This window comes from Acipenser ruthenus, chromosome 10 (genome assembly GCF_902713425.1).
Source record: "Acipenser ruthenus chromosome 10, fAciRut3.2 maternal haplotype, whole genome shotgun sequence".
Taxonomy (NCBI): domain Eukaryota; kingdom Metazoa; phylum Chordata; class Actinopteri; order Acipenseriformes; family Acipenseridae; genus Acipenser; species Acipenser ruthenus.
This window is the reverse complement of record NC_081198.1, coordinates 40055096-40079556: the sequence shown is the minus strand read 5'-3', so window position 1 is coordinate 40079556 and position 24461 is coordinate 40055096. Positions and strand designations below refer to the sequence as shown.

Sequence of the window (24461 nt, the reverse complement as noted above, 5' to 3'; positions counted from 1 at the left end):
TTTCCGATTCAGTCTTTCCAAAAAAAAGAAAAACAAATAATCTTCTGTTATTTTTAATATGTTGCTTGTTTGAGAACGTTTTCATAATATTCCCAATTATTGTATCGCCTCCTCTTCCATTTTATTTTAATTTCTTTCTAAGCACTGTTGTCCTAAGCAGTATTTTTTCTTATTATTAACTTCGCCCACGTACGTCAAATCCTGATCCTATAGTACTATCACAACACAACAGTTAATTTATGTTTATTAATAAGTATATGCGTTTTATATGTGTTTTCTATAAAGACGTGAGAACAAGTGACACACACGTTAGGCATTAAACAAAACAAATCTATTTTGTGTATACAATGTATCTCTGTGTTTGTTTTGTTTCAATGAACACCGATAAGACACAAGACTCAAAGCAATTACTGTAGTGTACTGTGTAACACAAACAATACTGTACTGTAACGAAAAGGATAGGTCTACATATTTATTTATTTTTTTAATGTGGCAATATACTTTGGAATAATGTGTTTATCACTTACCATGTGGTAAAGTTAATGGATAACATAACCACAGTATAATAAGCTAATGAGGGACTGGGGACTGGGGACTGGGGACTGGGGACTGGGGGAACGAAACGTTTGTTTCTAGTAATATTTGCACGCGTGTTAACAGATCGGTATCTTCCATTTTTGGCTTTGTTTTTTCTAATGTCACGTGGGACGCCCCACTTCCTTCTTCCGTTCTGAAGCGAGGAGAAACGAGATTTAAGACAAAATGGAGGTGATAATATTGCATACAAATATTCATGTTTACTATAAGGATTAAAATGGAACTAATATAAGAAAAGTTAGATGCAGACTGTATCTATATTTGTATTTATTTTCGAATGTACATATTTTTTTTGAGGCAAGCTGTTCTTGGGTTCTGCCATGTTTAGCTAGGATCGTTCAGTGTGTTGCAGTCGTAAAATGGGCTTTAATGGTAGTAATTACGGTATTCTGCAGTAAATACTGTTTTATTCGGTATTGTTTTTTAACCGTAGTTTTGTGTACTAGAAAACAAAAACAAAGGCTGCGTATCGAAGTGGTTAGCTTCTACAAGGCTTTCTGTTTTTAAAACATTAGTTTATTTGCTTAAAGTAAATGTCTGTACGTACTAATTCGTGTAAACTTTAATACTTTCCAGTTTTAATGGGTGCATTTCAAGCTTTGAATACATGAATGGTTTGCATTGCTTGTATCTAGGTACGATTACAATATGGAGGAATGGCGGGTGGGAAGAGATAAAATGGCGTAGGGTTTCCTTTTTTGAAACTTCTACGCTGTGCGTGTGGATTAATATGATGATTAATTTTGACTCGGCATTAATTCATGTAGAGTTTGTTATTTGTAACTGTGCGGAGAATCATTGTTGAAATGGAGATGCAGCATTATGACAACCGTGCCGGGAAGTTGAAAAAAAAAAAAAAAAAGTAGTGACAGAACCACACTGCCTATGTCGTGAACGGGGTACCAGAGCGATTCCAGTTTATTCATGTAATGTGTATGATGAATTATTTTGAGGTCGTAGGCACACGCCGTTACATAAATATTGTATCAACACTTATTTTAAAAACAACATGCAAGGAATCTACACTTAGTCTGAACTGTACAGAACAAGCAATGTGCAAAACATACTGTCCTGAGACTACTAGCTGGAAAAGTTTCTCCTTTTTACAACGGCTTTTATTAGTAGTACTGTTGTTACTGTGTTGGACGAGTAGTGACATGCTCATGCTAAACGGTCTACTGCAGTACTGTTTATTAAGATTATATACTGACTTGCTTTTTTCCTTCATTGTTTGGATAGGGCCATGATATCAAGGAACCAGAACAGCTGAGAAAACTGTTCATTGGTGGTTTGAGTTTTGAAACCACTGATGAGAGCCTGAGAGAGCACTTTGAACAATGGGGGAAGCTTACAGATTGCGTGGTAAGTTGTCTGTAAAATTGACTGTATGGTCATCCACAGATGTGCAAAATACACAATAGTCTGTGTGGGGAACATATGTACAGGAGTGCATTTAAAAACCCTTAAACAGCAAAATGACATAAAAACACTGCTAAACCTGTGACATTGGTGGGGGTTAAAATATGTATGTTCTTTATTGGAGCAAAGTAAACATTAGACATACAACATGTTTGACTTAATAGCCTTCTAATTACTTTTTTTTTTAAATCTGTATTGTAGGTAATGCGAGATCCATTAAATAAACGATCCAGAGGTTTCGGGTTTGTAACTTACTCCTGTGCAACAGAGGTAGATGCTGCCATGGAGGCCCGCCCACACAAGGTTGACGGGCGTGTTGTAGAACCAAAAAGAGCAGTGTCTAGAGAGGTAAAACCCCCATGCCTTTAACTAATGTTATTACTGATCCATAGTACAGTACATAACACAAAGGAATAGTAATCAATGCTACTTCCTCTGTGCCCTTCCTTTCCACAGGATTCTGCAAGGCCTGGTGCCCATTTAACAGTGAAAAAAATATTTGTTGGTGGGATTAAGGAAGATACAGAAGAATGTCACCTGAGGGACTACTTTGAAAAATATGGAAAGATCGAAAGTGTTGAAGTTATGGAAGAACGGCAGACTGGGAAAAAAAGAGGATTTGGATTTGTCACCTTTGATGATCATGACACTGTTGATAAAATTGTTGGTATGTATTTTGAACAGTGTATATGCATGATTAAAATACCTACAATTGGAATATTACATCACTGGCACCACTTAATTAAATAAATCCTGTATTGAATGTACAGTTTCTAGCAATGTAAGGTGGTCATAAACTAGAATTACATAATATGGTAAAAGCACAACTTGTAGCTGTTAAATGACAGCTTATTTCACCAAATTATTTTTGTTTTTCAGCTCAGAAGTACCACACAATAAATTCACACAACTGCGAAGTCAGGAAAGCACTCTCAAAACAAGAGATGCAGTCTGCTGGTAATCAGAGAAGTAAGTTGAAATTTAGAAACATTTACCATGTTTTTAAGTCCGAACATGCGCATAAATCTAAATGCATCAGTGGTTGTTCAGTTTGATTTATAATAAACGCTGTGGAACTTAAAAGGAGATGTAAACATGCATTTGGCAATAGAAATGTGTTTAGTGATGCTAAAAAAAATAATTAATTAAACAATCAATATGCAAATAGTCAATAAACTCCAATCGTGGTTGACTTTTAACACACTCTACAATGCTTCAGATGTTTTTAAAGTGCGTGAAACATAAACCTGTTTATGAATTGGTTATTTGGCTATAAGAGGAAAACATGGGCATTTCCCCATTTTTCCTACAGTGTTTTTTTTTTCTAGCTAAAACGGATGCATGTTTTATTTCTCATGTTTGTCTTAAATTTGTTAATTTATTAAAAAACTACCAGTTTGCTATGTTCAAAAAACTACTGAGCCTTTTAAATTTTTCTGTTATTGGTTTGAAAATCTGTCAGGGCTGTAAAATACCAAAAAAGCTAATCTAAAACATGAATTAAATTTACTGTTAAATGGTTTAGGTAGAGTAATGGATGGAATAGTTTTTTACAATGTGAACTCATCAGGGGGATCTTTAAAGGATGACATTTAAAAATTTTTAAAAATCAAAGCTTCTCCATATAGCAGGGTGCAGTAAGCTTTTTTTAAAGGCAGTTTCTTAATATGCCTATATATTTTTAAATGCTCTGTTTTTGTAGGCCGAGATGGGGGATCTGGCAATTTTATGGGTAGAGGTGGAAATTTTGGAGGTGGAGGCAACTATGGCCGGGGTGGAAACTTTTCTGGCAGCGGTAAGAATGAGGGAGAATGCATCCACTTTAATCTGAAGTAGTGAAGTGTTTTGTGTTATGTAAGGTGTGTGTATATATAGAACAAATAAAAACCGTAAACAACATTGTGTTGTAGGAGGCTATGGAAGTGGTAGTGGTGGTTATGGTGGTGATGGTGGATACAACGGGTTTGGTGGAGATGGTATGTAAATTTCATTTATTTATTAAGCAGTATAATAACATGTCTGATGATCACGTTAATTGTAATGTGTAACACTGTTTCCCTGGTATTGGGGGGGGGGGGGTCAGTCACAGTGTACAATTTCTTCTGTGGAAGTGATGGCCTCAAGTATGTACATCCCATTTTGCTACTGATTTATAATTTTTTTAGCTAGGTATTCCCCAGTAACTATATAGCTGTTTTAAAAATCTTAAGTCTGTGTTTCACTGTATAATTACTGATGTATTTTGCATTCCCCATGTTAGGTTATAAAGGGTCACGTGTGTGTGTGTGTGTATATATATATATATATATATATATATATATATATATATATATATATATATATATATATATATGTGTGTGTGTGTGTGTATAATATTAGGGCTGTTCCAATTAACAGATTAATCAAACCGATTAATCAACTAAAGAGTTGATCGCAGATGCACTTTTTTTTTCTGTCTGGGAATTATAGGGTTCAAATCCTGAGTAACTAACACGTGGGGAATTATGCAATCCGTCACAAAGGGTATCGTGGAGATAGTTGGAGAGAACAGGAAATGGAGGGATATAAACAGTTAAATGGAAAATGCAAATCTAGTTTTGAGACAAATTAGACTCAAGGAAAAATCATTGGAAAAGAAAGGGTGTTGTGTTTCATTTGCAAGCAAGGTTTTTCGTAGAAGGGGAGCATGAGTAGTTTGCTGTATCATTTGCAGTCATCCCACTGTATTTTAACCAGTTGAATTGGTCATCCTATTACTACAAAGTACATATTAGCAGATTAATAAACAGAATGCTCTAGATGGCGACTGACATTTATTTAGCTCTTGCATCCCTGTGAATACATGTAACAGGATTTTAAAAGGATTTTTTTTCAATATTTCAGAGAACACATAAGTGCAAATAATTGTTTAAATAAATTTACCATTACACTTCTATGCAAATCCTTTGTTTAAAAAAACAGGAGTTAAATGTCTATATATGCAATTTGTCAACAGAAGGGGAGAATGAATGAATAAATAAATAAATGGATTTCCCGTTTGAGGCACTGATCCCTGAACAATAGAGTTAATGTATTGGAATCTGTGCATTTGATAGATTCTGTAAGATGTGCAAGCTGTTTTTTTATTTATTGTTATTGTTACTGGTTTTGTTTTGTTCTTTGAATATAATATTAAAAAAAGGTTGTTCATAAGGAGCCCATAAGTGTTACTTATGTTTGCATGAAAGACAGAAAATCCATTCTCAGTTCTTGTGCATTATATATTGCTATTAAACTCTTTCATGGATTGATGTTCTGTGAACATTTGCAAAATTTACTAAAATAATTATAATGCGTTTAAAAAGACCATATTTCCATTGGGCTTTTATTTATTTAGATTATATAGATTTTTTTTGTTTTAAGTATTACTATGCGTACCGATTAATCAACTAATGCCGATAAATTAACCGATCAAAAATTTTAAACGTGTGACGGTCCTAATATATATTAACATGATTAACAGACTTTAGGGTTTAATATGCTGGGCTTGGTTTATCTTGGTTTTTGATCATAAGCCAAGCCAGTGATGAAATGATGCAATTCTTCCTGGAAGGAAACTATGGAGGTGGCTCTGGCTATGGAGGTGGTCGGGGAGGGTATGGAGGTGGAGGTGGAGGTGGAGGTGGATATGGCAACCAAGGTGGTGGATTTGGCGGATACGACAATTACAGTGAAGGAGGTAAGATTTATAAAAGTTGCGCAATTCCTGAAAATTAGGCACCGTTTCATCCGATCGTATTTTTGATCATACTGTTTTGTCACAATCAGTACATTTTAATACATAGTTTTGCTGACTGCACTTTGTATACATGTTTATATAAATGTTATAAGTTGGCACCTTGCACCCAGCCTTGCAAGGGGTATTATATGACCTGTATTTTGCAAATTTTGTTTAGGAAACTATGGCGGCGGCGGTGGTGGAAACTACAATGACTTTGGAAACTACAGCGGGCAGCAGTCGAATTACGGACCCATGAAAGGGGGCAACTTTGGAAGGAACTCGGGTGGACCTTACGGTGGTACATACAATACCTGAATGTTGGATTGACTGCTATTATTTAAGCTGCAATTGTTTCATTTACATATTAACTTTTTTTTTTTTTTTTTTTTTTTAGGCAACTATGGCTCTGGAGGTGGCTCTGGTGGATACGGTACGAGGAGATATTAATTTTTTGTAGAATTGGTAAGTTACATTTAATATTGCACTGTTGTGTAGAATACCTATTGTTAACTTAGTGTAATAATTTTCTTATCCTGTATCCATTCAACAGGCTACAGTTCTTAGCAGGAGAGGAGATGAGCAAGGAGTTGTCAGGAAAGCTGCAGGTTACTATGAGGCAGTCGTCCAAGTGCATTAGAGGAACAGCAAAGTTACTGCAGCTTAAACAGGAGAACAATTCTTGTTGAGGACTGTATCCAGTAGCTACAGACTGCAAAAGTGTAGCTACTAATGACATACAGTGTCTATTAGATGTACATTCCTGAGGTCTTATTTGTTGCTAGATTTTATTTTATTTTTTGCTTTGTTTTTTTGCAAGTATAATGCCCATGTAAACTGTGGTAGTAGTACCAGGAATAAAAACAAGGAATCTTTTTTAACAAAACTTTTGTAGTCAGTTTTTCAATCGAGTCGAAGATGTCTTAACTTAAGAATGTTAGTCTATTCTGTGGTGATGTTTCTTGCTATTTGCTTCTATGTGCATTATCTGTGTGCCTGTATTAAAAGGAAGTAGGAGAAAGTACTTCATCTTGTGAGCTGCAGGTCACCAAAGTTAGGATCTGTAAACTATTTCAAATTATATTGCAACATGATTGCATAGCATTAAATCCATGTTTTTGTTTGCTTGTTTAAAAAAAAAAAGTTAATTTTCTTGCAACTCAACCTTTTTTTTTTGTAAAGAATGTAATTTATTGTAAATACCAGGTACATTGACAATTGAAGTGATCATCAGTTTAAATATGTCTAGCAAAATTAGATGAATAAGTGTAGTGTATCATTGGTTTTAGAAAGCAACCAGTTAAAATGATTGTGCTATCTGTATATTACAAAACTGTTTTCTATATACGTTTTATTAAGGCTAGCTCTGACAAATAAAATTCTCTGGAATGCTTATGCCATGAAAATGACTTATTTTCTGACCTGAGGACAAGTAGCTTCAGCTAGTTCTCGGTTTTGAATGATGTGGTGCTGTATAAATTCCAAGGGGCAGACAATAAAATGCAGGATCAATTTAAAACAGAAAAAGTGTGGCTCAAAACAGATGAATTAAGACAGGATTTCTTCAGCCCAAGCAGTGTGGACAAGTCAGTATAATGTTACACAAAGACAATGCAGCAACAACAGCTACATCTACAAAGAAGTCGTGATAACTTTGATAGTGAGCATCTTTCTCAAGACTAGCTATATCTTCCAAGACCAGACGACGGTAAGGAAGAAAGTCTAGGAAGAGTTCTTCAACTTTTGGAATCTCCATGAGTCATAGCTACTTCAGGTGACAGTGAAAATACACAATAGGTCTAGACTTTACACCTGAAAGGAAGGGGAAGTGAGTATAAGGTTTGCTTTTCAAAGAGTACTTGAATTAAAGAAGATGGAGCAATAACGTAAGGAAAGGTAAGAGTAACAACTTTGCTTGATTTACAGGTCGGGTATGAAGCCGTCTTTCATCATTATCGGTGAAAATCAAATATGACAAGTTAACATCGAAGGTTCTGGATGGGTAAGGCTGAGGTGCATTTTTAACAGGATACATCTGAAATTGGATCCATAGCTCAACTTGCTTTTCATGTTTTAATGCTTATCAGTTTTTTGAGTTCGCACAATCTGAAGCTCAAGAAATTGACATCACTGATTTACTATCGGAACACTGACATACTATTCTACAGTATCACTTGCATGACAGCATGGTAGCTCTTTTAGATAAGGAAATTAGAACAGACAGTGTCAGTGGAGAATTCATCTGTAAGGCATACTGATACATGTATTATGGGTTACTTGAGGTAATGTCTATATCCTTGGATATGCCTAGTGGAACTGATTTAATGGTGACTGCTTTCACTTCCTACTAGCAACTGAAACGGGTTCAGTACATGAATATGCAATTTAAATCTTTTAGGGAGGTGTCCTGTGGGTTTCCAAGTCTGGAAGCAGTTCAGTTCAGTACCATGTAATTGAACTATCAATTCAGAGTAATACATATATATTTGTTTTACAATAAGGTGCTTTGCATGTTTTCATTTTATAAATAACCTAGAACTATCTAACTTTTGCATTCTAATGGTCTTATACATGTACCAAAAAAAAAAAACCTGCCCAGTCTCATCCATTATCAAAATGCTAATGTTACCATTTAACTAGTAATGTGATATATTCACGAGTTATGACTTCATACTGTTTTTTTTTTAAATACATTTTTTTGTTATTTTAAAAAAAAGTTCAAATGAATTGTCAATGCTTTTGTTTGCATTGTTAAAGTTCATTCAGTTATCATTTATGATCCTTGCGGAAATCATTTAATCTGAAGTATTTTTTTTTATCTTTTATCTTTAGCCAGCATATTGGTCTAATATTTTACATACTGATACCCGTGCCAATCAATACGGTATTTAACATACGTTTTGTATTACTAGTTTTGCTAGTTTCTTTTTTCGCACATTATCGTTGCTGCTCACATGACCTTGGATATTTTGATTTTCAGTTTTGTTCTACCATTTCAGTAAAGGTTACAGAGATGATAAAGATAACATTTACTCCTGTTCTGCATGACTGCAGAACGGAAGAAAACAACTGCATTTTGAAGAAAACAAATTGGTGTATTGTTCCTCTTACTTGCAAAGCTGGTAACTAGGTTGGGAGATTGGATATAATAACTGGAATTTACAATAACCTTACATGGGAGTGGTGGTGTTAAAGAATCTCCCTCCATCCCTAAGGCCTTGGTCATACAGAGCTATACTGTTCTGTAGCTGTTTTATAGATGGACAGCTAGGACTGATTAGTGTTGAGTACTACCCTATATTATTACATTTCAAGATCAATAGCACTGTGGGATCCTGCAATAGATTTCAGTGAGATGTGGAATTCCTATACAGTATTTATTTTTGTGATTTTGCACTTAACTTGATAAAGTATCAACATAAGTTTAATAAACACAATTCCTTGTTGAACTTGCATTATTCCTGTTTTAATTTTCTTTACCCATACCAAAAAATAAATATGTATGTACAATATGTATTCAAGCTTTTGCCTAAAAGTGAAATAGATTAAAATCAAACCGGAATTTTGTTTTCATGCACAACAAAAACTACCTTATGACAAACTTCAATTTGACCTGTTCAAGTAGCAGTAATGCATTCATAACAACTGTTTAACATTTCATTAGATGAAGAATCTTCAGCTGTCATGGAGTTCATATGCAGTGTACTGCCAAGGTTAATAAAGGCGTTGGGTTTGATTTTCATTTTATTTACACACACTAACACAGTATATCAAAAAATTCCTAGAACCATATTTCATGTATGTGTCTACATTTAAGGTTATTGTTACCAACTGAACTTTATCAGGAAAAAAAAGCTTAATCTAAAAGAGCTGGACAGCAAAATCTGGAACCAAGTGGTTATTACACAGTTCAGTCAAGTTTTCTGTTCCATCCCGGCTCTATGCAAACATAGTATTTCTATTATTATTTTGTTTCCTAATTTGACATTGAACTTCATTTTGCGCGTGTGCTTTTATGTTTCTGATAGCATGCCAACTATGTTTGTTTAAACTTTTTCTCAAGCTGTAAGTCATCTTGCATACAGCAGATGCTTAGATTTTTATACTTGAATGTTTGTATCATATGTCTAGGAAACACTTAGTAATGTATGTATTCTGAGGTAAAGCCAGCAAGAAATGCTGGAATCTGCTCCCATTAACAAAAAGTTGTAAATATTCCATCTGCGTCATTCTTTTTGGAATTGCACTCGATGTTTTCCTGGCTTACTAATAAAACTAGGGTGATAATTTAAACAATTCTACAAAAATGTTACTTTATCTTTCTGGAACGCATTCATTCCAACAACCCTCGAGCGTCATGTATGTGCAAGATTTGGGTTCCTGTGAGCTCTTTTAGTCACGGTATATTTCCAAAGGACAAAGTGACAGCCAAAAATGAAATACTTACTATGGGAGTGGTTTCAACTTTACTGGAACTAGCATGCATAAATTAACTATCTAGGTCCACTTCTCCATTTCTGACTTGCGACACTTTAAATCTGTACGCCATGAAAAATGAGCAAAATTGCATAAGTGGCCTTATGCAGGATTTGTTACACATGCAAGACATGAATATTGCAGTAGGCAAGGTCATTTCTGCAAATATACCCTTTGATAGTTCCGTGAAAGAGGACACAACTTCCCTAATAAGTATTTTGTTTTTGGCTGTCGCTTGGCAAATTCCTATCCTATAGAGACCTTTGTCTTTTATTAGAAAGTTAGGAAAATGAGTCAATTAGAATGGCTTAACATATCCCATACATTCATTATTTTATACTGGATCATTAATAAACTATAGTGGCTTATTTTCAGTAGGAGTTCCCAAGCTGACATTGCTTTGATGGCAAATAAGAAGTGAAAATAGGCGGGGGGAATTTTCAGCTTTGCATGAGTTTTAAGATACATGCTTATACAATAATCCATACAAACATAAGAACAATTCTGATATTTATAGTAAATGGATAGTTTATTTACCTTTTTTATAAAGCACAAGAAAATGAAAGCAGTTGTAAGAAAAAAGCCAAGTTCAAAAATACTTAAATCATTTATAAAATATATTTTTAAAATCACACAATGATTTGCAACACAGGATCGTTGGCATACTAAAATGTGATACTTAAAAATCTATGAAATTTCAATAGCAAATAAGAGAGAATAAAAATTATTTACAAACCATAAGGAAAATACTTTTGAAAAAAGATAGCTTTAGCAGTACAAAATAAGTAACGTAGAGACATGAAAAATCAGCATAGTTATATACAGTATGCATACACTATATGTTAATGCAGCTGAGACATACTTTTCTTTTATAAGTGCAATGGCTAAAGGATAATTTGCATAGGATTTGTTTACTTTAAGCAAAACGAGGAGAGAGAGAGTACAGTAATGCAGTACAAAAAATGTCCATGTAAGCAAAAAATATTATTTCAGTTTATTCTTGAGTTGTGTCTTTTTGCTCTTTGGAATGAGAAATATGCTGCCGTCAGAGGTCTGTTGAAGTGAATATTCACTGGGGGAATAGGGCTTCCCGTCCTCATCATGCAGCATGCTGAAGACTTCAAGATACAGGTCGTTGAGCTGCTGCTTTAGCTGAAGCAGGCTTCTGTCATTCTCCTCCTTCTCTTTCAACTGTTTCTCCTTCTCGTCTTTCAAACTGTCGAGGTCGTACTCCAAACCCACAATGTTCTCCATTTTCCGCTTGCGACAGTTCTGAGCCGCAATCTTGTTTTTGCCTCGTTTGCGTATATCCCGAATCAGAGCCAGCTGGGCTTCATTGAGCTGGTGCTTGGACATGATTTCATTGAAGTCATCCACAGGAAGGTTTATAATGTTGTCTATGGGGAAAGGGATCCGAAGCGCCTTCGCACGCTGCTCATCTCTCGAGAGACGAGACTCCAAGCGGCTTCTGCTCTTGTCTTTGGTGAAGGGCGGTTTGATGTGGCCGGGGCTTGTCGGCAGTTCCTTCTTTGGTGTTTTTGGCTCCAGACTGAAAGTTTGGTTTGACTGTGCAGTAGAAGGTGATGCCCGATAACCATCCCCATGGTAGGACAATGGAAACATCTCTGCAAACTCAGGCTGGACGCTTCCAGGACTGCTGTCCATGTCTTCCATGTCGGAGTCACTGTTTCCAAAAGCTGCATCTCCATAAATGGAAGACTTCATTGAGCTTTCTGGTGAGGATGCAACAGGACTTGCATCCATTGACAGGCCTGAGTCAGAATCTGGTAATTCTGGTATATTCGGAGGCGGGTTACTCTCGAAACCTTCAGTCACTGTAAAGTCAGAGATATCCATTGGTTTTGGAGGTGGCTCGCTCAGCAGGTCAGCTAGCGGTGTGTTCACATTATTTGTTGGTGGAATGTTGTTAATGTTTGTGTTTATGAGGGCAGGATAAAACATTTCACAAATGCTGCCGGAGCCGAAGGGTGCATTCAGATCAGAGGTGTTTATAGTCATCTGATTTAAGTTCTCAGGTGGAATCACATTAGTATAGGTGCTTTCAAATGAGTTGAGAAATCCTCCAGGGCAGCCTGGATCGGATGCGTTTGCCATGGCTTCTGCTGGATTAGACATGTAAAAGTTGTAATTTACATTCTGAATCTCTGGAGGCTTGTTTGGGATTGTATAGCTGCTCAACTCTGTCAAATCTGGCATGTTTAGGCATTGCTGTAGAAAAGGAAAACCAATATAATTAAAATGCATGTTTTACAATCTTATGAGAAGTCAATCAGCATCTACAACCATATTGAATCACAATAAATAAGCACAATTTTTTAGTATGTAAGCACAAATGATCTGAGTGGCTATACTGATTCTTTATTTGTTCATACTAATTACATGCTTTTTAAACTTATATTTACTTTTGTTTTTAGCCTTGATGAAAGCTTTGTTGTTAATAATAATAATAATAATAATAATATTAGTAGTAGTAGTATTGTTGCACTTTTAATATAAAAGTTGTATAATCATATACAGTATACTTATTGGAAAAGAAAATGCAGGATATAATTGCTGTAAACCCCCGATACCTGAATTATTGGGGATTCTGTGAGTGCAAAACAATTCAACAACTGCCTTTACATTAAAATAAATGCTGTCAAGAAGACCAGACCCTTTCTACCAAAGCCTGGCATTGAGTGCTCTGATGTATCCTTTTTTATGTTCAAAACACGTTAACTGCGGTAACTCAATCGCTCAAGGATTACCTGAGTGCATCAGCTGCCTGCCTGTCCATATAATATCTGTGGAACAAAGGTGCATTTGTTCTCTGAATAGCTGGCTTATTACATCGAGTACATTCTTTGGGTGTTTGTTACTCTCAGAATCGCAGCTTATGAATTTGGTTATTGTAGTTACCTGCAGCTCAGGGATGGAAAGCAGCTCCTGCCAGGCTTGCTCAATGTCCTGTGCAGATTTGTGATCCGGCAGTGGAGACGTGAGGAGAGAAGCCTGAGCTTGCTGAGGCTGATGGGGAGCCATTAGGACCGGGCTGCTTCCAGTTGGGTCTGGAACTGAAGGCTCAAGTGCAGCTGGGGAAACCTAAAACAAAAAGCAAAAAGAATATTACCTACAAAGTCAATGAGTGTATGGCACCACACTGATTGTATAACAAAAGTAATATTTTGCTGTCAGTATGCTTATGAGACTGAAGTGCAAGTTATAAACAAAATGTAGGCCCCGGTATTGTGCTAACCACGCCAATTACCTGTAATGCAAAATCTGTTTGTATTGTTTATGTTAAAGGTATTCTTGATTTACCGCAATATCTTCTACCAGCGGGAACGACTCTGCCAGGAGCTGCATGCATTCATCAAACGACAGAGCCTCTCCGTCTTCTTCTGAGATAACAACATGCTGAAAGGAAAAACACAACAGCTTGGAAACAAAACACCTTACAATGGAATTGCTTACTTGTTATCAGCTGTGTAACAGAGCCTTAGAATCCAGACCTATACACAAGCTATTCTAAAAAGGCTCATAATGAACAGAAATATATATTCATCTAAGTAATAATTTAGTCTTTGCATTTTTTTTTTTTTTTACTTTGTTTATACATTTTTCCACAGTAGTTTATGACAAGCAAACAATACATAGTTAAGAATTGTTCTGCAGTTAAAGGGGAAAGACATATCTAGTTAATACAAATATTTCTGGCTTGGAACTGCTGGCAAAAATACAATAGAATGCATAAATAACCCCCGGAATGCCTTTAACATAAACCTACATGTTGTTAATGAGCCATATATTTTGAATACTATATTAAGTACACTCAGTTGCCTAGGCTCCCATTCATATTAAAGTGCAGTCCGTCCCCGTCCCCCGGATACCACTAACACCAGTGTACCTGTGAGGGCTCTCTGGGCACTGGAGAAGCTTCAGGTTTAATGTGTTGTGCTAGCCGGGGAACAAACTCCCCTGTCTCTTCATCCAGCTGCAGCTGAGCAAGCAGGGCCTTTTCTTCCTCTTTCTGGAGCTGCTCCTGCTTCTCTTTCTCAAGTTTCTTCTGCTTCTCAAGCTCGTACTCCTTCTGTCTGTGGCTGTAATCGAAAACTTCACGCCCTGCGCCAAGATCTATGTCCTGCCTCCACAGGATGTCGATCAAATCCATGTCCTGCAACACCACCCAGGAAAGAAGACAACAGTCAGAGAAAAAAATAAGTCTGGAACTGAAACTTCTGTCTGGCCAAAAAGAAATACATGAGTAAGCCAGCAAAGACAAACTTCTGCATGGGAGTTATCGGAATACTAGGGGTGATACACCCAGTTTCCATAAGAAGAGCCTGTTGGTTAATTTCGCAGCCTCTCAATGTTGTTACTAGGTGATTGTAACATAGAACAGCCATGGATAATAGATGAATTTCTCCTTTTTCTCCATGTAGGATGGTGTTTTCACAGTCACTAAGTAAAAAAAAAAAACAGATGCAACCACAAATACAATGCATTTCAACATGACCTAAAAAGGAATTGAAAATTAAAATACAAAAAAATATTAAAAACTAAAAATCAATCAGAAAATACATAACATAATGCACAACTGATTACCTAACATTGTTTCCTGTTTTTCATATTCGCTTTTTGAAAAGAACACAATACTTACGGAATGTACATTTTTTTAAATGTACTGTGTCTCAAGTCTTTTCTTAAAAATCCATGTTACTTATACTTTTCAAACAAGGAAGAAATGGGACGTGCACACATTTATGGTGCCTGTTATCTTCAACACTGAACTACGGTTTGAACAGTTTGTGTTTCCTTGAGCTAGACAGTCACCATTTGTGTGTGGCTTAAATTTCAATCCAATCAAATCACAGCAGGGGTATGGCTAGCAACAGGTTTGAGCTGCCCAGACTGAAAGAACCTCTTCAGGTAAAAAGATAACTTTATTAAAGAGTCCTGGTCCGTAACTATCTCCACATATAGTTTTGAAAAACACGTATTGTTCATCTTCCACATACCTGCCTAATATACCAGGTATTATGAGCTTTGTTTGTTTTATGAATAAAATTTAATTTATTACATTACAATACATGTATATTTTCCAGTTTTCTTTTAATGCACTAAATACAAAATAACCCTTACTTTGAGCAGAAGCTTTACAGTAAGTAAACCCAAATTGTAATGACAAGTTATTGAGTGTTCTTGAATATGAGGTTCAGAGAGTTTGGGGAACCAAATACAGGTTTGACCCTTGGGTCACACGAGGAGTCTGTTTATATTTTATTTTATTTAACTTGGCTTGTTTCCTTGCCTTTGATCATCTTGCTTAATGCACAGCAGTACATGATCTGCACGAATGCATTATTTTTTGTAAGGCTAAAATATATTTAGTTAAGGTAGCTGGCATCCAAACCAGCTAAAATATGAAAAAAAAACAAGTGACACAATAAAAGGGGGACCTGTGATAATCGATAATAATAAATAAGAAGCATTGGTTTGCACTCTTTTAACAGAACACTGGTATGTGGTTCCAGCACATTACTGGGAGTTCATGAATTGTTACTGGTACTGCACAAAGGTGCAAGGAAAGTCTTAAAAGCTGCCCATCAGGTCTCCATCAAACTATTTTTTTTCATTTAACTGAATATCCCATTAGAGTGGGTGTTTTTTTTTGTTTGTTTTAAGTAACTTCCTAAAAAGGCCATACAGATGCAGTATTTACAGGAAATGTTAATCAAACTGCCAAATATTAAGCTATGCATTATGTAGAGATGATGAAAGCCACACCCAATGTAAACTGTACATGCAAGTTCACAATCTGAATGTAATCTGGTATTAGTTGCGCAACAGCCATCAGATTGAATCTACACATTGTGTATTAGGGTGATTGCTAAATAATTACATTCCCTTATCTTTCATATCAATTCAAAAGAATTGGCATCCAAATCTGAAGATTACAAAAACATGCTCAAAGTTCAAAACCACCCACATGCTTCTTTTACCAACTAAGAGAAAATGAAAAGATCTTAGGATAGACCAACTTAAATTATTTAAGTGCAATTCTGATCAATACTAATTGATGTTATACCTGTAAGAAAAGCACCATTACACAAGATGCAACATTCCCATTCCATGAGAACTTCTTTTTGCAGGCACTCAACTCCTTTTCTCTTGTCACGTGTGGTTTATGTATCATCAACTACAAATGGAAGAAACACCCCTTCAGAATGTGGCCCAGAAATCATCCCAACATGGAACTGGACCTGAATCTAGACCTGAGGTAACCCTCAGTCTTTGGTTGACCAGTGTCAGAACATCTTAAATAGACAAGGGCAACTGAAAGAAATAATCCCAGCTATCAGTATTATGAAAATTAAAAGTGTGAATGCTCCCTCCATTATATCTGTGTGGGATCATTAAATACAGCTGTTTACATAGGCAAGGCAATTATTGTTGAGCCCACCTTGAAAAGTAAACATGTGCAACTGTGGTAACCTGTGCAACCTGTGATCAGGCACTGATTGGTCATTGCACGTCATCGGTGACATAATGGAACAGCTAATTTAAGATAGGATTGGGCACTGGAAATGCAGCTATGAGCATCCTATTAAAAAGAACACTAGCCTGCCAAGTGAAGGCCACTACTTAACTCGAGGGACATTCCAAGAGGCTACCCAGGTGAAGGGACACACAGCAAAAAGCCTTTGGGATTTAGTATGGTCTTTGATAAACAGACCATCACAGATACCATCAGCTTTATAAATCATTTTCCAAGAGCCTTGTTTACAATATAAAATACACTTCATGATTGTCCTGGCTTGTTGCAAAAAAAAAAAAAAAAAAAAACACATCGAATCACAAGGAAAGTTATACAGGCACGTGATTTTTAATTTTTAATTTTTTAATTTTTTTTTTTTTTTTAAAGAAAGACAACTACACTTCCTCTATCGGCTAAGTTCTGACCTCACTTCCCTGGAAATGGTCCACTGTAAGATTTCCTTAAAGTCGGGGAATACCCAGAGTGGAATGAATTTCCTGATAGTTTACTGTATTAAGGAAGTCTAAATAAATGTAACATAATGGGTGCTTTTTGTTAAATAAGAACATGAGAAGGAATGAGAAGAGACCGTTTGGCCTGAGGTCCATCCCTTTCTAACACACCAATTGCCCCTATTACTATAAGAGGATCTGATTTAATAGGGCAGATTTTTTTTTTTTTTACTTGTGTTTTAGATATTTACCTGGTAGGCTATTCCAGGCATTTATAACTCTCTGAAAAATAAAAACCTCACTTAGTAGAAGTGTAGGCTACAATTGTATAGCATTTGTATCTCTTTATTTATAAATCACTGCTGAAATTGTATCACTATTGCTATGGATTGCTTTTACCCCTTCAGGACCTGTTCTACAGTGCCTCTTCTGAGCTGTTTAACAAGAACATTCTTTCAGGGTAAACTTCAACACTGAATTCATTTCAGAGTAAACTCCAACACTCCCTACTGATACTTTCGTAAACTGGTATCAGTAAAAAGAAGAAATAAAATAGCAAACATGTGCATGTATTTTACAGCCGGATTATTTAGTACCATTTGGGGTTACTTAACACTCTCAGTGTGCCTGCCTTTAATCATTTCACCTCAGCAGCAGTCAAATCATGTCAATTAACAAGGAAAGCAACTGGCTAAATGCATGGGAATGAGAATTTCAGGGGAAGCAACCGAAATAAGAACAGCACAACTCTTAACTGTAGACATATTTGTAGGCATGTTTGCATGTCGCCTTGCTAATGTAAAGAATGCAATGATTGTGTTCATCAGTAGTGCTTATAACGCACATTTGTTTTGTGTGTTGCATGCTGTTAACAGATTGTAGTACACAAATGCACTGCTTGTCTCCTTTTAACGTTTTTTTTCCACTGTTGCTACTTGTTACAATCTGATCAGAGTGGAGTCATCATATTTATAAAAGCTTCCCTTCCTGCAAGATTGTATCATTCTGCATCATATATAATAATATAGTTACTGCTTCCATCAACCATTTCTGCTTTAGACAGGCAGTAATTATGGTAACATCTCTTGGGAAAAGTCATGTCTGGTTTAACCACCCACTTTGACAACATGATTTCAGTGTTTTGAAGGTCTTCTTGAGTTTACTATCATTGATTTTCGATACCAGAAGTGTTCAGTTTACAGCTTCAGAAATAACCTGAGCTACTTACAATTACTTTAAGAACTTTTTTATTGAGTGCATTGCCACAATGATTATTCAGATCTTTAAAAATATATAGTAATGGGAACTGTACTTTAGGTGAAAATCCAGATGAAAACTCAGGTTATTGTAATCAAGTCAACTACTTAATCCAGATTTATCTGGCTCTAGACCTGTAAGTAATTAACCAACCAATTCTTGGAATACAATCCAAGGGGCTCCTGGGTAACAGTGTGCACATCAGATAACAGTTGCTTTAACCAACTGCATTCAATTTTAAAATGCCCTTTTCTTTCTTTTGTAAAGTAAATTAACTTTGAAACTCCTGGGTTACAACCATTAATACCTTGCATGTTCAAACCACAAAGTGACAAGTGATATATTATATTTATTGTAAAAGATTGGCAGATGTATTGATATGAAGTTGAGGAGGATTATAAACAAAAAAAATATGTCAATGAAAATGATGTAGCAAGTAGCTCTTAACAGATAAAGAAATGAAGGCAAAGCTGTTGAAAAGGCAGATAAACCTACAAACACACCCTACGTTTTTGAATGGCTGGTGGGTGTTATTGTATATTTACCATCGTTATTGTACATGTTAAGGGATTTGTCCATTCTTTCACAAAAAAGTAGTAGCAGAGGTGGAATATCTTGGCATATGGTTAAATGACATCATTTTAAGGCAGTGACAACCTTATATGAACTTTAAAAATGTTATATAACAAGTGTCTGTTGACGTTAAAACTCAAGGTACACCCATTGGTTAAATAATCATATTTCTCTGGAATTATAGTTTCAAATTATTTAGTTGCCAACCTGTTGAAGGTGCAGAAAGCACTGAAACGTTGGTTTCAAATATGGAAATCATAATAATTAAAAAAGTATTGAACTGAATTAAACAGAGTTGCTAATGTTTCTATTAAATGTTTAACAGTACCACTGTATTGGCAGGCCAGAGGATACTGCTACAGACAAATCGGTATTTTAGAAAATATTTTAAAAAATACAGGTAATGTCTTTAAATATATTTACCATCAATTACATTAAGGTACCGAGACTAACTACATTAACTCATGTGAGGTGTTTGGTATTAAACATGCTTTAAAAGTTTATAAATCATTTTCCTACACTTTAATACCTTTGTGTTTCAAACAATGATAATGGAGGCATGATAACTGTACAGAAACTAACTTAGATTAAGACATTTTAAAACATAGTTAAATCATTCCATGGTGCAGTGTACGTGTTTGCATGTAACTTTATAAAGTTATATGAAAGGTTTTGTTTTTACTGTAAAAAATAAGTACTTGTTTTTATTTATTTAAAAGAAAAATGCATAATTTAAATTGAGGAAGCTAAACAAAGCCTTTACTATGATTGTTTTCTTGTCTTCATTACTTCAATACATCACTTTTTGTTTTGAGAGTTGTTTTATTTGATCCATATTTATTTTTTCTGATTTTGTTTTTATTTATCCACAGAGAGGGCACGCTTCTCCACATTGCTCTTCTAATAATTCTCAATTTAACCCCACCAATCATCACCAAGTCATGGCTGGTTTTAGGATATGAAATTCTGCCATCTGAAGGCTTAGCTGAGACCACAATGCTTTTTTATTCTACTTGTAAACCAGATTCCAAGGCTCCAGCGGTCAAAAGCTAGTTTACTCACTGCCCCTCTCCAACTGCCAATCCTGTGTTTATCATAACACTTGATAGATATAGCCTATGAGGCATAAATAAGTTGTTCTTCATACATTAGGATGCCTTTACATTAAATGATTTCTATAATTTTAATCAGTTAATAGTTAAACATATTTCCATGACTGGTTACATTATATTTGTGTTAACTGCATAACCATGTTTCCTAAATTGTATCCATTTAACTGGAATACTCAGGAAGAAAAATGTCAAAAATTCAAATATGCTTATATTATGTCACTCCTGAAATGAATGCAGGTAATATTTCTATTACATAATGTTATTTGGTGTGTTGAGGGTGTGTGTTGTTTTGTGGCTAGGAATTGAAAACATAATAACATGAGCAAGTCAGTATTTTTTTAAGAAATCCACCACAATGCTGAATTTAACATCCAACGACAAATAGGAAGAAATGAAAGCCTTTAAAAATGCCTCATACAATGCATCCCAAGACATTTTAAAAGCATACCTCGCATTTCTTTAATTTACCAACTGCAGGATAAATGTATAGGTCCTAGAAAATACAAGCTAAAATAGTCAAACAGGATACAAAAGAGTGCCCTTGGTGCAAACTTGTTACAATGGGACTGGGAGACTAGACAGTAATTAATTAGATCCCTTTCCACCCTCCCTCAGCATCACTGATTGGCTCTGACAAGGACAAGCAGGTTCTGATTGGCTCAGTGCTTGAGTAACATGCCACAGCGCACCAGAACCAGGTCATGAAACCTTAGCTTCACAAGATATCTAAAATGGCGCCGGACCGAACAAGGCTGTTGCAAAGGGAGTGCTGCAATCGAGGTTCACAGTGATCTGTACTACAGATCTTGTTTCCTCAATGTACTATACATGAAACATCAGTGTTTCTATGGACTCTACCCCACCCCTCACAGGAAATTCTACCAGGCTCAGCACTGGTCTGGCCTGTTTCTGCAGTGGAGAATTGTTACAAGTGTCTCAGTTGTTAACAGGATTGGAATCAAATAACACATTTTAAAATATATTGTATCTAGTTGGCTGTAATCATGGCCCATACTTTACTTTTAGGGAAACAGTAGCAATCTACCTTTTTTATTTTTGTATTGTTATTTTTGTAACATAAATCCTTAGAAACTATAGAAACTTTTGAAATAAATGAATGTATTTTTTTTGGGGGAATATAAGAAATGCATAAGGCTGATAGTATTTCAAGTCAAGGTAGCCTCTGAAGGCTGTGCACATGATACCCTAACAATGAACCTTCCAGGGCAGCAACAGCTACACTGGTTTGTATACACTGTACAGGACATGACTGCAGCAATGAAAACTAACCCACACATCCTTGTCCTTTTCATTGGTGCCCTATAGTCAGTTACAGTTAAACCAAATATCCAAATATCCAAGTATAATTTTTTCCATGTTGATTATGAGTTGCCTGCGATTGTGCAATCAAGCAATCTACCCATTGCAGACTGAAGAGGCAAGCCCACTGATACTATCTACAGAGATCACACGCTATGGGGGGCCCGGACTGGCTCAAGGGAGGATTGACAACCAACAGCCAGGCATACTAACAGTATAGAACATGCGCACAGGAAAAAAAAAACGTTGTATTTTTTACTGGACAGATTGCTACATAAAAATGAAAAAAAAAAAAAAAACCCTCTTTAGAATGTCTGTGCTTTCGTGAAATACGGTAATATAAGAAAGGAGTATATCTCAGAGTCTCCGTAGCTTATAAACCCCCCTACGAACCCCAATGACTTGCAGAAAATTCTACAATGTGAGTGGTTGAGTGGAGCAGGATCGGAACCAACGCCATGAACGCTTCCAATTTACCGTGCTCGCCAAGGATGTACGGTACTTAATTGGATTGTCAAGGAAAAAATAAAAATATCCCAAACCCGGGTTAAAGGGAAATCATTAATACAATTCTAAAATAGGATTGTCATTATGAACTTGAGACACTTCAAACCTGTAATATATTTATGTATTTTAATACGAATAGATATATTTTAAACTTTTAACACTCAATCAATGCAATGTAATGACACCAACAATATGTTGGGCTATTCTGTTTGTGTGGATGCTGATACTTTTAAATTGTATTGATTGCCTATCATTATTAAAAGAATGATGGCACATACTGTTAAGACCAGTTCAAACTAGTGCCGCAGTACTAGTAGGCTATGATGTCAATGGCAATGCACTTACCTGTTGACTCTGGTACGTTTTTGGCAATGCGATCTCCATTATTTTGAGGCGTTTTAATCCTTTTTTATTGTTAAAATCACAAATGAAAATAAATAACTTAAAATAAATATAATGTTCCAACAGCCCTGAACGTACGCAAAGTATCTTGGAGTTTGAGTATATTCTCTCGTCAATGAAAAATACATGGAAAGCCCCAGCACCACAGACCCAGCCCACTTGAGCTGCCGCAGCCAGTCAAGGGCGTCCAGAGTTACTGCGGAAGGATCATCCCCCGCTGAATTATACAGATAAACGATTTAGTGCAGCTAATTAAATAATGCACACAGTGAGTTGTTTGGGTAATACTGATAGAATAAGGTTCTGGCACCAGTTATAATTTGTTATGAAATGTTAAATTGACGACGGTTAGAAAATTTTATTGACAACAATGTATAATGCTCATAAATCGGGATGGTTCCATTATCGTGTTTTCATTCTCACTAGGTTGAAATATAACCTATGTTCAACACATTATTATGAAAACACATTAATTATGAAGCAAGATTGCGAGAGAGAGAGAGAGAGAGAGAGAGAGAGAGTCACATGCCAATGCACATGAGGTTTGAGACGCTACAGATAAAAGCTAGTTAAAGTTTAATTAATGTTTTTGAAGTTGAAATCCTTGAGATTTAGTGTCTGTTTTGTATATAGTTCATGTTTGAATGGTTACGTGAAAAGATATTGACTCTCGCCCAAGGTGTGTTTTAATGTTAGCAGCGAATAAAACAATACCAATGTATTGTTTACATAAACCTGTGTGTCAAAGGATTATGAGTCTTGGTTATTTAGCGACCCTTAGTGGTCATAGTTGGAATGTATGTGGTAAAACAAATAACATGAGGTATGATAATACATTTTATAAAAACTAAAAAGGTTTTGTGAAAAATCATAAATAATAATCAAAAGGGGGTTTGGTATATCTGATCAAATGATTTATAAATATTAAGTAAATGCATATGTGAAAATATCTTTATTTTTGATATGGCCAGAGATTAAAACAATGGGACAGTAACATTTTAACAGGACAACAACCGGCAATGGAACTTGAAATAATCATAGAAAACAGCCGTATAGCAACGATAATGACACTATGTCTAAGTGTGTGGTCTGTATTCTTGTTATGGTCAGAGATTAAAACAACGCGAGAGTGAATGTTATTGGGCAACACTGTCAAGGCCACCAACAGCATACACTGTTTAAAAAAAAAAAAAAAAATAAAAGGAATAAGTACCAATCTCAAATGGTGTCTGAGGCTTTGTAACTATTCACTTTTTTTTTCTTAATACCCATGATGGAATACAGTTGTATACAGAGTATGAAGCCAATATCTCAGTGCATTAGGTCTTTGTCATTTGGAAACCAAAAAGTCACATGACTCAAGGTCAATTTGAGTTCCATAACACTGATTAACAACACATTAAGGACTGGTTTATGTTTAATTAAACATGAGTGTTAAATAAGTATTATAAAATGTTACCAAGTTAAAGTTTGGTCACCACCATGAGCCACCAAGATATTGAATAGGTCACAAAAATGACAGAAACTTATTATATTTATTACATTCTTTCAATTTTCTGTTTATTTTGTTTACTTTCCAGACTTTTTTGGTAGATAAATACAATTCACATCACCTACACACCAATATATCATTAAATACTTAAAACACTGAATTAGTGAAGGCACTACACAATCAGGAAATGACAAGGAAGCACCCTATAAGAGGTTTTAGTTACAACCTTTAACAACATAGGGAGGAACCACATATGTACATGACCTCTGTTAAGCATAATAGAATGCAATACCATTTTTGTCATTATGTGCACACTATGACTGACAGATGTCGAGGAAAATGGAAAGATATGGTCAGCACATTTATTGTTCAATAATAAGGTGTACACTGAAAGCCTTTGCAATTCAAGACATGATGAGTAAACCTGATATTAAAAGGTACTGCAGATTAATGCAGGTCAGAGAAACTGATCCTGTCACTGTCTGACTGCTTGCTTGTCTGCCAAATTATTCATTATTGTCTATACTATAGGGACAAAAACAACTGCAGTGTGGAAGCT

The 24461-nt window shown here is 35.6% G+C and overlaps 2 protein-coding genes across 8 annotated transcripts; one reads left to right on the top strand and one right to left on the bottom strand.

Moving 5' to 3' along the window:
* Window positions 1–657: 657 nt before the first annotated feature.
* LOC117401866 (heterogeneous nuclear ribonucleoprotein A3-like) lies at window positions 658–8409 on the top strand. 7 transcript variants are annotated; one of them, XM_034002672.3, is made up of 11 exons: window positions 658–768; window positions 1837–1959; window positions 2218–2364; window positions 2473–2683; window positions 2896–2985; window positions 3719–3811; window positions 3927–3992; window positions 5609–5734; window positions 5952–6074; window positions 6171–6238; window positions 7700–8409. In XM_034002672.3, the coding sequence occupies exons 1-10, from the start codon at window positions 763–765 to the stop codon at window positions 6221–6223; spliced, it is 1038 nt and encodes a 345-aa protein (XP_033858563.3). In that variant the 5' UTR covers window positions 658–762; the 3' UTR covers window positions 6224–6238; window positions 7700–8409. The 7 variants fall into 7 exon arrangements, with proteins under 7 accessions (XP_033858563.3, XP_033858564.3, XP_033858562.3 ...); XM_034002673.3 differs by lacking the exon at window positions 7700–8409 and adding an exon at window positions 6327–7168 and having other exon boundaries at window positions 6171–6206; XM_034002671.3 differs by lacking the exon at window positions 7700–8409 and adding an exon at window positions 6327–7168.
* A 2434-nt stretch (window positions 8410–10843) lies between these two features.
* LOC117401850 (nuclear factor erythroid 2-related factor 2-like) lies at window positions 10844–22597 on the bottom strand. Its single transcript, XM_034002670.3, has 5 exons — window positions 22354–22597; window positions 14157–14423; window positions 13571–13666; window positions 13169–13351; window positions 10844–12478 (listed from the first exon to the last, which is right to left on the bottom strand). The coding sequence occupies exons 1-5, from the start codon at window positions 22390–22392 to the stop codon at window positions 11234–11236; spliced, it is 1830 nt and encodes a 609-aa protein (XP_033858561.1). The 5' UTR covers window positions 22393–22597; the 3' UTR covers window positions 10844–11233.
* Window positions 22598–24461: the final 1864 nt, after the last annotated feature.

Excerpts from the sequence above, each read along its gene's own strand:
- LOC117401866 (XM_034002672.3), top strand. Across the intron at positions 2,365-2,472 it reads AAAGAGCAGTGTCTAGAGAG|GATTCTGCAAGGCCTGGTGC; the intron begins GTAAAACCCCCA and ends TCCTTTCCACAG. Across the intron at positions 3,812-3,926 it reads TGGAAACTTTTCTGGCAGCG|GAGGCTATGGAAGTGGTAGT; the intron begins GTAAGAATGAGG and ends ATTGTGTTGTAG.
- LOC117401850 (XM_034002670.3), bottom strand. The coding sequence starts at position 22,392 with ATGGAGATCGCATTGCCAAAAACGTACCAGAGTCAACAG. Across the intron at positions 14,424-22,353 it reads AAACGTACCAGAGTCAACAG|GACATGGATTTGATCGACAT; the intron begins GTAAGTGCATTG and ends GTGGTGTTGCAG. Across the intron at positions 13,667-14,156 it reads TGCCCAGAGAGCCCTCACAG|CATGTTGTTATCTCAGAAGA; the intron begins GTACACTGGTGT and ends TTTTCCTTTCAG.